Raw genomic sequence first — 12,257 nt, forward strand, 5'->3', positions numbered from 1 at the left:
GGCCCCATGGTCGGGGGCCCCTCGGGTGAAGGAGGGCAGACACAGCCCTCCGGTCACTGTGGGGACTTGACCCCTGTGCTCCTCTTCCTCTGAACAGCCAGGCAACCCCATCTGCTCCTTGATGTTCTGAGGTCACCTGGAGCCTGGGAGCCTCCCATGGCAATGTCCCTGTCCCTTGTATGTATTTCTACTGCCACATCAAACCCTGGACTGTTGGCAGCTTCGACTGGGAGAGGTGTTTGCACATTTTCATCTGCACACGTCCACCGGACCAGACCAGAGAGCCTGCCACAGCTCACACAGCATCCTCCACATCACTCAGCAGGCGTCTGCACACGTCCACCAGACCAGACCAGAGAGCCTGCCACAGCTCACACAGCATCCTCCACATCACTCAGCAGGCGTCTGCACACGTCCACCTGACCAGACCAGAGAGCCTGCCACAGCTCACACAGCATCCTCCACATCACTCAGCAGGCGTCTGCACACGTCCACCTGACCAGACCAGAGCCTGCCACAGCTCACACAGCATCCTCCACATCACTCAGCAGGCGTCTGCACACGTCCAGTGGACCAGACCAGAGAGCCTGCCACAGCTCACACAGCATCCTCCACATCACTCAGCAGGCGTCTGCACATGTCCACCTGACCGGACCAGAGAGCCTGCCACAGCTCACACAGCATCCTGGGCACATCACTGGACACAGGGCAACTAAAATGAAAACCTCGGTTTGGACTTTATTTCCAGTCTGTACCCCCAATGGGACCTGAAGGCCACACAACCCTGGGGCTGTTTCCTGCAGGGCCCTCCTGGCCAGGTAGGACCTGGCCCGTGGTCTCCTGCTGGGGCCTGGGGGCAGGTGCAGCTACAGGGTGGGCACAGGAGCCAGAGGGGAGGGCACTTCAAGCAGCCACGTGGGGCGCAGGACTCCGCCTGGGCCAGCCTCGGCCTCTAGTGCACCCCAGGGGCGGGGCTTCCCAGCGTCGAGGACTCACGATCGTCCACGATGCGAAGCTTCAGTGGGTCCTGCTTGCCCACAGGATCAGAGGTCCACTGGTCAGGACACTGGCCTGGAACCCACCACAGTCAGGGATGCTCCCTCCCTCTAGAAATGGGTGAGGCCACCAGCATGGGAGCCTTGTTGACCAGGCCAGTCTCCTTCAGACTGACTGTGCGAGGCCCACTGCCCACAAAGACCAAAGCCAGCTTGTGTCCTGAGACGGCCCTTCTGGGGCTGGGGGCATCAGGGGGCATGTGCTGCAGGGAGCTGACCCCGACTTCCCGGCAGGGGTCCAGGAGGGGCTGCAGCCGCACTGACGCCAGCCCCTCTCCACTCACCCTCCCAGGGGTCAGGTCTGCAGAGGAATGGGGCTCAGAAGGGAGAGGTGCTTCCCAGGTGCTGCTGGCCTCCGGGGTGGACCCCAGGGGCCAAGCCACAGCTTCCGTCCAGCTGGGCAGCTCATCTCTCTGGCAGCAGCACAAAGAAGACAGCCTTCAGGAAGCGGCCAAAACTGCAGAGTGCGGCCACCAGCCAGTGTGCACGGAGGCCAGGGTCTGTGCTGACCACACACCTAAGGACGTCAGTCTGTGAGGGAAGAGAGGACGGTCAGAGCCAAGCCCGGCCCCACAGGCCCAGAGCACATGAGCCACACAGCCAGCACCAGGCTGCCTGGGGAGGGGACGGGGCTGGACTGCAGGCCCCTGAGGACTGGGGCAGCAGAAGGGAGGGCTCAGGGTGCAGAAGGGGAGAGGTCACCTGCACCAGGGCTCCCAGACACCCCCTGCTTGCCGGCCACCCCGGAGGAGCCTCCACAGCCACCCCACAGGGCCACTGAGCAGCTTCGGCCCCTTGCTTGGAGTGGGAGCAGAGGCGGGGCTTCCCAGAAGCCAAGGAACCTGGACCCCAGGCCCTTCAGGAGGGATGGGTGCTGCCTACACCTCAGCCCCGCTTCCTGGACTGGCCTCCTGGGCCCCGGGGCCTGCCAGCGTCTGCAGGGAGGAGGCAGGAGGTCAGCAGCCTCAGGTCTCTGCTGGGAATACACCCTCCCCAGGCAGCCCAGTGTCCAGATGGGACCGCAGCCCAGCAGCGGGGGACTGAGCCCCACCACCCGCTCTACAGGTGCAGCCCACCTTCACGCCCAGGCCCAGGTGGCCAGTGGAGCGTGGAGACAGCGGAGGGTCTGCCTCCGACACCCGCCCCAAGGCCGTGCAGCCCTGCTCCAGTGGGTGAGGCTGGGCTCCGAGGAGGAGAGGGTGCTCTGGGCATACTGAGGGGGCCAGAGTCCTGCCTCTCCCAAGGCCAGGGGCCCGCTCTGCTGGCCACCTAGGTCCGCTGGTCTTCAGCTGGGGCAGGGCACGATGGGGAGGGGCAGGAAACAAGCAGTGCAGGGTTCAGACAGCAGGAGCCAGCGGGCTGCCCCAGCGCCGTCCACTCTGCCTTGCCCTGTGCCACCCTGGCTCCTGGCACCCGGGGCTCACCCATCCACCACGCCTCCTCAGCCAGGCCGCCAGGGTCCTGCGCACGAACTCCCCCAGGCAGTCCACCAGGGCATGCACCACGGCGGGCTGGGCCTGCCGCACACAGTCCACGGCCAGTCCTGCAGCCACTGCATACAGGGATACCACCTTGCCCCACGTGATGCCTGCAGAGAGAGCCGCTGGTCAGGCACTGGCAGTGGGGATGCCCAGGTGGTGCCCAGGAGCCAGGTACCTCCTGCAGGCCTCAGCCCAGTGGCTCTCGGCCAGCCGACGGCCGGGTGGGAGCCTGCCACGTCTCCCGTGGGTCAGGCCCACCCACCCTAGGGCAGACGAAATGCCCAGCCCAAGGAGGGAGGAGGCCCCACGGAGGCACCTCGGCACAGGGCCCAGCAGACCTGGGGCTGCACGAAGGGACAGCGAGGGCTCCCTGGGCACACCTGTCCCTCTGCAGCAGGAGTCATCCATTCCTGACAGAGCCAAGGCCCAGACGACTGACCGACGGAGCGGCAGAACAGAGCTGGGGCCACCTCGGGGGAGACAGACCACGGCCCCGGGGCAAGTGCTCCTGAGCCCCGGGCCAGCCGCTCTCCCCCGGCCAGCACACCAAGTCAGTTCACAAACCGAAGAAGAGCCCACAGGCTGGGACGGGGCCCAGACAGCAGCTCTCCAACAGCCGTCAGGCCCGGGCTCCACTGGCCAGAACAGCCCTCGGAAGGAACCAGATGCACAGCACGCGCACTGGGCAAGACCACGTGTGCAGTGTCCAGAACAGCACCTGCAGCCACAGCAGGTCAGCAGCCTGGCGGGGTGAGCCAAGCGGGGGTCCCCACACCAGTGTACCAAACGCCATCAAACTGCCACTTCAGGTAGTGAAGCTGCTCTACTCATCTCACCTCCACACGAAGAAACAGCCCTGAGCTCAGACCACGCACTGTCCAGCCACACCCAAGCCTCAAGCCTGGCTGCATGCCCCCTGGCCCTCCACAGCAGGGCAACAGGGCCTCCTGGCCATGCCCAGTCCCAACCCCAGACTCGACCTCCTGCCCACTGAGCCCCGGGCCTCCAGCAGACGCCAGTGGAGGGTGAAGGGGAGGATGTCCCATGGGGCCCGGCAGGGGGACCTGAGGTCGTCTCACAGAGGACTGAGCACTCCGTGGGCGGCCAGCTGCCCAGGGCTGACCGTAACCATCAGAAGTGGGATACTGCCTCCTCTACATACACACTGTCCACAGCTGTCCAACTCCAGGCATACCTGTGTCCCCAGACCCACCGGTCACTCCTAACCTACTTTTCCACCTGGAGTGCAGGGTATTCCTGTCCAACACGCCTCGCTCAGCAAAGTGCCCGGCATTGTGCCCAGGGTCCTGCCACCCTGGTGCATGGCACTGGTCACTCTTGTCCATGGCTAAAATGTTCCATGTGTCTTCCAACAGAGGAATCTGTGAGCCGTTCCCACCTCTCAGCAGGATGAAGAAGGCCGCTGCCCACTTCCAGGTCTCTTGGGCCTCTGCCTAGAGCTGCCAGGTGACATAGAAACTCCACGTCTAACCCTGGAGACCTGCCAGGCTGTTGCCAAGAGGCCACACACCTGGCCAGGTCTGGGGCTCACACACCGCCACACTTGCAGCTGTGGGACTAGCCATCCTGGAACGAGGAGGTCCAGCCCTTCTTCGCCTAACAGCTGGTAGTGCTGGACAGTGGCTTGTCCTGCTGGCCTGCGTGTGTGTGGATGGGTGGAGCCCAGGACCTGGAGGGTTGAGCAAGTTCTGCCCAAGCTGCACCCCAGCCTGCTGGTGGGCATTTGGACGTCGTCCTTGGAGAAAGAGATCCTGTGCTGACCTTTCTTTCATAGCATGCACATACGCACACAGGCACTAGGGACCAGGCCACCTCCACAGCCCGTGCCACTCCCCGGCCCAGGCTGGCTGGGAACCTGCGGTCCTCCTGCTTCGGCCTCCGAGTAGCCGGGACGGAGCGGGCAGCATGCCCACCACACCCCGCTCCTCTGCCCAGCCTTCACGTGGGATGCCTTGTCAGTAGTGGTCTCTGAGAGTCCCTCCGTACTTCTGTGTCTGCTCATCTTTCTGTGGTAAGATATCTTGCTCTTATAATCAGGAGAAATAAAACCACTGCTGACTTTTGATCAGAAGTGGAAATGAGCGTGATAGCACTTGATCCCTGTGGAGCGCCGCCTGTGGCTAAGACGACTCTTCAATGTGCGACACTTCTAGAGTAAAATACCTGTTATGAGGGGGGTCTTTATATAAGCTTTTATATTTTTTGAGATGTTCACATTTCTGTTAAATGTCATCATAATTTGCACTGTTGGCTTTTTAAAAATCAAAGCCACTCATGTTCTATGATTGCAAGAGTCGAGCATTGTGTCTAGTGGTGAAAATGTGTTCTTGAGAAGCAAAATAGATCCTGGTTTTAGAAAATACGAAAATATAATAGCTTTTGTATAAAGGTTTTCTTTTGCTACAGTGAAAATCAAGGATTTTTTTCCTTGCTCTTATGGAGAAGTAAAAAGAACTGTCTCCCTCTAAGAGTAATTTTTTAAATTATCATAGCAATAATTCACTATTATTATTAAGGGGTAAATATGCCTTGTATAGGAAAACACATAATTTCTTCTTAGGAGTTCCCTTTATAACTTTAGCATTTTCTTTTACTTGAGAAAATTCCAGTATTTCAGATTATTTCATCTTGAGCTTTTTTGAGCTTTGCAATGTAATATTTTATTGATCTGTCTTTGTACATTTGCATTTCATAATGTCTGTCTCCCACCTACCTGTCTGAATCAGCTATAGCAAATTTTGAATTTGTTGGTTAAAAAGTAGTTTTATGTTTCCTCACGGGTTTGTGTTAGTTTTATATTTTAATCTTCTATTTTGCTAAATTACTCTGAAGTTTATAGTCTTTCCTTTTGAATCCTGCCTTAGTGTATTGTTATTTTTCTATGGTTTAAGAAGAACAGATCAAACTATTTTTGTTTATTTTGACGAACAAGCTGTGTTCCTTCTCTTTTAGAGGAAGAATTACACTGTGTTACTAACTACTCTTTCCTTCAGTCAGATTTCCTTAAATCAGTCAGGTATACACAGGGCTGCAACTTGGGGGTTTTTCTGAGCTACTCTTGTCAACTGCTGTTGTACATACTGTTATGCGTAAGGGCATAAATATATTTATCATGTTTGTAAAATTCATTCTGTACAATTGCAGATCAAGGTTGCTTTTCTGTGATATATGGGATATTATGTCTTAAAGACCATCTTGGAATACAATTAGAGAACTTAGTATTTTCATGTACTAAGACCTATTTTAAGTTTAATATTTTACCTTTGCAAAAAAAAAGGAAATGAGCAGGGTGAACTCGAAGCCCTCAGGGAAGCACAAGGCCAGCACCAGTGGCCACTGCTTCACGGAGCCTCGGCTGTCCTGCCACAGGGGGCAGGAGCCTGGGAGCTGCAGCTCAGGGTGGCAGCCTCCCAGCAGGGTGGACCCTGGCAGCTGCACTCCAGGCAGGAAAGCCAGCTGGAGGGCCAGTGTGCAAGACCAGTGTGGGCACACCATACACAGAGCGGCCGGGAGAGCCCACGCCAGCAGGCCAAGAGCCCAGTGCCCATGAAGACTGGGAGGGGCTGGGGTGAAGTGTGATAGGCAGGCACAAGCTGGCCTGAGGGGTGTCCTGAGAGCCAGCCAGCCATGGGAGGGGCAGACAACACCCTCACTCTCCCAGGATCAGAGAGGTCAAGAAACAGCTGCAGGTCACACAGTCCACATGGGGCCAAGGACACTAACACAAGGGCCTGAGGCAATGGGTGGAGTGGGGGCAGCTGGTCTAGGTTCTCCCTGGGGAGGAAGGCAGTGCTGTGGGACCCCCCTCCCTCCACCTCACCTTTGCCCCAGGACCCCCCAGAACCACCCTCTGGCTGCTGCTTTCCAGCTCAGGCTGGTTCTCCTGTGCCCACGCCCACCACCAGGCAGGGCCCCAGCTCAACCTCAGCTCGTGGCAGACACCAGCAGGCCAGAGCCATGCTAAAGGAATCAGGCCTCAACCAGTCTGCTGAAGCTGGAGGCAGGCAGACGCCACCACATGGTGGGTCTGGAGGGCAGCCCCTGCTCAGACAGGCCCGAGGATGCCTGCCACCCCGGCTCCCTCCTGAGCTCAGCCCACCCCCTCCTCTTGGGACACCCCCCTTGGGGCCAGCACCTCACTGTGAAACGTCCAAGCCCACGGTGGGTGCCCAGCCCTCCAACCAACAGCCAGCTGCACAGCTCAGCGAGGTGCCCCCCAGCAGTCCTGCAGAGCACGGCAGTGCCCGCCATGCTGGACCATAATGACCTAAGAGGTCCGTGCCAGCTGCCCAGTGCCAGCGGCCCTCAGATCCACCAGAGCTCAGGGGAGCCTGGGCAGCTGTTCCAAGCTCCAGACGAGTCCAGCAGCAGAGTGGCAGCATGAGTAGTGAGTACGCAGGTCTGGGACCCACAGGGACCCCGCCTCCTCATGCCCTAGGGGCTCCATATTCTCTGCACGCCTGCCCTGACCCACAGCCACTGGGCCCCACCTTGAGGTCCCCTGGGGTGGATGTGCCTACCTGCAGAGAAGATGTGTCCAGCCACAGCCAGGAACGCGTCTGTGACCACGGGCTCGGACTGCACGGAGAGGTGCAGCTGGCCAGCCACGTTGCGGTACACGCTGGGCCGGATCTGCTCCAGCTCATCCCCTGCATGGCACAGAGAGGTCAGGCACTGGCTCGCTGCCCGCCCCTAGGTCCCACCTGACTTCGCCTGACTCCCCAGCCCCAGGGAAAGAGGTGCTGTGGGTGTCCCTGCTGGGCCAGGCCCTGAGGCCAAGCCGGCTGAGGCGGGGCAGGAGTCCTGCTGAGTGCGTGGTCTGCCTGGTGACTCACCGGCAGGCCCCAGCAGGGAGACCCCAGCAGGTGGGCTGCCTCACAGGGCCCTGGCTCAGGCCCCAGAACCAACTGGTGGTGTCTCTGGTGAAGGACTTAGAGGCTGAGCCATGGCCCTGGGCCACCAGCACCACCCACTCCAACTGGGCTTGAAGGCCAAGCGGGCGTGTCAGGTGTGGCACAGGTCGGCCCAGCCCTGTTGGCTTGGAGGGGTGGCGCCCTCAGGCCCCACCTCCCCCGTGGGCCACAGAGCCCTTGGCAGTGATGTGGAAGCACGGAAGACGCTGTGGGAATCCCACCGGGCCTGGGTCGGTGTCCCGGCTGGCCACTTCTCCAGCCAAAGCCAACAGGGAAGTGCTGCTGACTGTCCAGTTGGCCAATTAGGAGGCACAGCATCCCTGGGGCCAGCTGTGCTCCATCTAATTAATTAAGATCTGGAGCCAGAGCAAAACCAAGAGGCCAGCCAGAGGGTGGGGACATGGCATGGGAGGCTGGCCTGGCTGTTCCCAAACACAGACCTTGGGGCCCTCTGGGGACTGCTCTAGGGACTGGCTGTGGGACACAACCCAGGCTTGGGGCGCCGGGGTCAGGCAGACGGTGCCAGGCTGTGGAGGCGTTCACCCCAAGCAGCCCTGGCAGCAGACATGGGCAGGAACACCCTGGGGTCCAAGCGATCTCCCTCTGGGGTCTCCTTAGCTGTCCAGACCTGGCAGGGCTGGGCAGTAAAAAATGCCCTGAAAGCCCTGCTTGCTGAGAGGTCCAGGCCAAAGCTCTCCAGGCAGGGCAGCAAGGACTGAAGAAGAGAGGCCAGACAGCACCAGGGCCAAGGCCGGACGTCCTGTCTTCCCTCCCTAGAGGTCTGGCAGGCTCCTGGGAGGCCCAGGAGTGTCCCCTGGAGTAGCCCAACTGGAAGACACAGCAGAAGTGGATACCATGGGACCCCACAACCAGACAGTCCCCCAACCTGCACACCCAGCCTCTCTGAACACCTGGAGGTCTCACCCTCCTTCCATTCCCAGATGGCATCCATGCCTCCTGGAAGCCCATGCTGGCACCCATGTGGTCTGACCCACAGCCCTGCACACTCCAGGCAGGCCAGGTCTCCACAGCCCTGCTCCCTGGCCCGGACACCAGCGTCAGCCCACCAAGCACCTGGGTGTCCCCTCTCTCCCTGAGCGGGCCAGCTCTCCCGGACAACTACTCAGGCTCCTTCCCTGGCCCAGGCTAATCTCAGTCTGGCTGGGTCAAGGTGGACGGCCCATGGCCAGAGTCTGGCTGTCTCTCACTTCTGGGTCCAGACCCTGGGAAAGAAGGGAGTTACTGGGTCGTGTATGCCCCAGAAACAAGTGCTCCATGAGCTTCCCAGCGCCTCCCTTCCAGGCCTCCACATCCGGGGAAAGGGCAGCGGGCGTCCGGATTTCTGCCAGCAACTGAAAGACCTATTTTCCAAAACAAACATCAGACACGTGGTCCCACAAAGGATTTTTGAGCCCTGCTGAGTACAAGGGTCACTCTAAAGTCTAGCCACTAAAACAGCATTCTTTCCGGAGCTTTCTACGGTTTATGGCGAGAATGTCTGAAATCTGAGTCAAGCAGGCCAACCGGCTAGGGGTGGGGGCTGTGCCGGCGGGAACAAGCTGGTCATCCAGAGAAGGCAGACCCGGAGCGCCGGCCTCGAAGGCCTGTCCTGTGTCGCGGCCACTCCAGGCACACTGGGGGCACCCGGGCAAGCCCCCTCTCTGTCCCGGAGAAACTGAGGCCCGGGGTGAAAGGGCCTGGCGCCGTGGCCCGACGGGCGTGCCAGCGCAGGCACAGCCGGACGACATCGCGGGCCGCGCCCGGTCGGCCAGCTCGGGAGCGGCGGCCCGGGGACGCGCCCGCAGGGGCCCGAACTCACCCAAGCGCAGCAGCACGGCGCACACCTCCGCCAGGCGGCCGCCGGGGGCCGGCGCGGCTCGCTCGGGCGCGCTCCAGGCGAGGCCGGCGCGCAGGAGCCGCGCGTGCACGAACTCCCGGCCTAGCGCCTTGGCTTGGGCCACCAGCTCCTTGTCGGTGGGCGAGCGGTCAAAGGCGTCCATGATCTCCGCGGCAAAGACGGAGGAGCGCCGCAGCACCTCCATGACCGGCACGCGGGCTGGGGGCGCCGCACCTGCGGACAGATCGCGCTCAGCCGGGCCCAGCCGGGCTGGCCGCGGGACACCGCGGTCCCCACCGCGTGCGCCCGGACCGCGTCGGCGCGGCGAGCCAGGGCGCACCGGGAGGCCGGGCTGGGCGCGGCCTCAGCCGCAGGAGGGCCCGCGGCCAGCTGCCTGCACCCTGTGGCGTTTGCGCCCCAGATCTTTGAAAACACGATGTTACACGTTTGGGGATTCCAAATTAACTCATCCCCTCGGCAGCCAGGGACGGAGGCCACGGAGGGGAAACGGTGACCTGCCCAGCGGCCGCAGTGCCCAGGCTCGATGACAAGCGGGCGGGCTGGGGACCCGGCGCAGCCGCCCGGACCCGCGCGGCCGCGGCCGGGTGTGGGTCCCCGCTCGCGTCCCCGTGGCCAGGCGCCCTGGGCGCCCGCTCACCTCTCCCGTCGCATGCCGCGGGCGCGCAGGCTTCAGGCCGTACCGCTCGCCTTCGCCGGCCTCCGCACCTCCTCCGCCAGCCTCCGGCCTTCCAGTCACGCCCGCCAGCACGCGCGCCCGCCCACTCTGCGCCCGGGCCGCCGCGCGGGATCCCCGCGCTTCCCGCACCCTCGGGCTTCTGGTCCCAGCCCGGGAGCACAGAGCGCACCGCGCGACGCCCGCCCGCGAGAGGCGAGGCTTGGGGCTTCGCCTTCTAAGGAGAAGGCAACCCCCGGGGGCGGAGCCTGCAGCCGCGGCCAGAGCGCCCCGGCCTCCGGCTTAAGGAGGCCCGAGCGAGTTCCCCCGAGGCACACAGGCCTTGGCGAGGGGCGCATCAGCGCAGGCCGCCTGGCCCTGGGCGCCGGTCCTTTCTACTGCGTCCTGGACTCGTGTCTGGGGACTCCGTGGATTTGTACTGTAGCGAAGATACCGCAAGTATCTCCTCGCACTGTGGTTTGCTCTTAACGAGCAGGAGTGACTCTTAATGAAGTTCAGTCTTTTCAGTCAGTCTTCTCTGGTTAGCCGCTTAAGCTTAATTGGCTTAGGGTACACATTTAGGTCTATAATGGTTCGCAAAGCAATTCTGGTTAAGGGTGTGGCACAAGGTCACAGATCTTTTTTTTCCTTTGGATTTCCAAGTAACCCAGCAGCACTTATTGAAAGCATCCTATGTAAGGGTCTGGTCTATCCCACTGGTCTATTTATCTTTGGACCAACCTCACACAGTTTGAGCAATAGAATTAATCAATTTGCCCTAATTTATATACATGAAACACTTCACACAGCAACTGTAAAATGCATTTCCCATGTGCACACAGGGCGTTTATCAAAATAGACCATATCCTGGGCCATAAACAAGTGACAGCAAATCAAAGAACTGAAATCACATAGTGTGTCCTCTCTGAATTAAAGTTAAATTACAGAAAAACTACTAGATAGTCTCCAACTGCTTGGAAGTGAAATGCCATACTTATAATTACTCAGATGAAATAATAAATCAGAATGGAAGTTGTAAACAAGTGAACAGAAGTAAAATATCACCTATCAAATTCTGTGGGGTGCTGCTAAAGCAGCACTTACAGGAAAATGTGTAGTTTAGAGAAAAGGTTGAAAATTAATGCTCCAAGCTCCAACTCAAAAAGCTAGGAAAAGAATAACAAATTGAACCCAAAGATGAAAAGAAATAGAGCTGAAAGTAATAAAACAGAGCAGAAAACAAAAACAAAGACTTTTTTAAAAATCAGAGAAATTCAACAAAGCCAAAGTTGGTTCTTTGAAGAGATCAGTATAACTGATAAGAAAGATTGAATAAGAGAAAACGCAATTCCACTCTCTGGAGTGAAAGGAGCATCATTATACACACTGCAATTTAAAATTCTAGATGAACACAGCATATCAAAACTGACATTAGAAGAAACTGAAAACCTGGATAGTCCTATACCTCAAATTAATTTAGTTCATGCTTTGAAATCTTCCTACAATGACAATTTTAGTTTCAGACCAGTTCATTGAGGCATTACTCTAAATCGTTGAAGAAATACCTTTGGTCTTACATAAATCTGTCCAAAGGACAGAAAATGAAGGAATATTTCCCAAAATAATTTTGTGAGGACAACCTTACAGCCTAAACCTACTGAACACATTGTGAGATACCAAGAGCCTGTGGACCTTCTGTAGAACAGAGGAAACAAGACCTACCCACTGTGGCCTCTGATGAATCGATGTAAAAAGTGATCTTGTAGTGAGTGCTTGTGGTCTGTGCTTGCTCCAGAGCCACTGCGCTCTAAAATGTAAGAGTGAATTTGAATGAACTTTTTTTTTTTTTTTTTTGCCTGTTCTGGAGATTGAAGACAGGGTTTCTGTACCAAAGAGCTACAACTCCAGACCTTTTTTTTTTTTTCATTGTTGCAATATAATTAGATTGTCATTTTCTTTTTCTTTTTTTTATTGTAAACAAATGGGATACATGTTGTTTCTCTGAATGTGGAGTAAAGGCGTACCATTTGTGTAATCATAAATTCACATAGGGTAATGTTGTTTGATTCATTCTGTTATTTTTCCCTTCCCCCCAACCCCCAGACCTTTTAATTTTATTCATATATTTACTTTAAATTTTTTTTAGTTGTGGATGGACACAATACCTTTATTTATTTATTTTTATGTGTTGCTGAGGATCAAACCCAGTGCCTCACACATGCGAGGCAAGGACTCTACCACTGAGCTATAGCCCCAGCTCTTATTTATTTGTAAGAT

General features: G+C 57.9%; 1 protein-coding gene across 1 annotated transcript; it reads right to left on the reverse strand.

Moving 5' to 3' along the window:
* Positions 1 to 718: 718 nt before the first annotated feature.
* Bok (BCL2 family apoptosis regulator BOK) lies at positions 719 to 10,203 on the reverse strand. The gene is made up of 5 exons (XM_047545861.1): positions 9,966 to 10,203; positions 9,290 to 9,541; positions 7,078 to 7,206; positions 2,480 to 2,643; positions 719 to 1,586 (listed from the first exon to the last, which is right to left on the reverse strand). The coding sequence occupies exons 2-5, from the start codon at positions 9,510 to 9,512 to the stop codon at positions 1,461 to 1,463; spliced, it is 642 nt and encodes a 213-aa protein (XP_047401817.1). The 5' UTR covers positions 9,513 to 9,541; positions 9,966 to 10,203; the 3' UTR covers positions 719 to 1,460.
* Positions 10,204 to 12,257: the final 2,054 nt, after the last annotated feature.

This window comes from Sciurus carolinensis, chromosome 3 (genome assembly GCF_902686445.1).
Source record: "Sciurus carolinensis chromosome 3, mSciCar1.2, whole genome shotgun sequence".
Lineage (NCBI taxonomy): Eukaryota > Metazoa > Chordata > Mammalia > Rodentia > Sciuridae > Sciurus > Sciurus carolinensis.

What these genes read in the sequence shown, in the direction of transcription:
- Bok (XM_047545861.1), bottom strand. Translation starts at nt 9,512, where the DNA reads ATGGAGGTGCTGCGGCGCTCCTCCGTCTTTGCCGCGGAGATCATGGAC. An exon ending in CGCCGTGCTGCTGCGCTTGG is followed by an intron (nt 7,207 to 9,289) that starts GTGAGTTCGGGC and finishes TGTGCCATGCAG; the next exon opens with GGGATGAGCTGGAGCAGATC. An exon ending in TGAGGAGGCGTGGTGGATGG is followed by an intron (nt 1,587 to 2,479) that starts GTGAGCCCCGGG and finishes CTTCCCTCACAG; the next exon opens with ACTGACGTCCTTAGGTGTGT.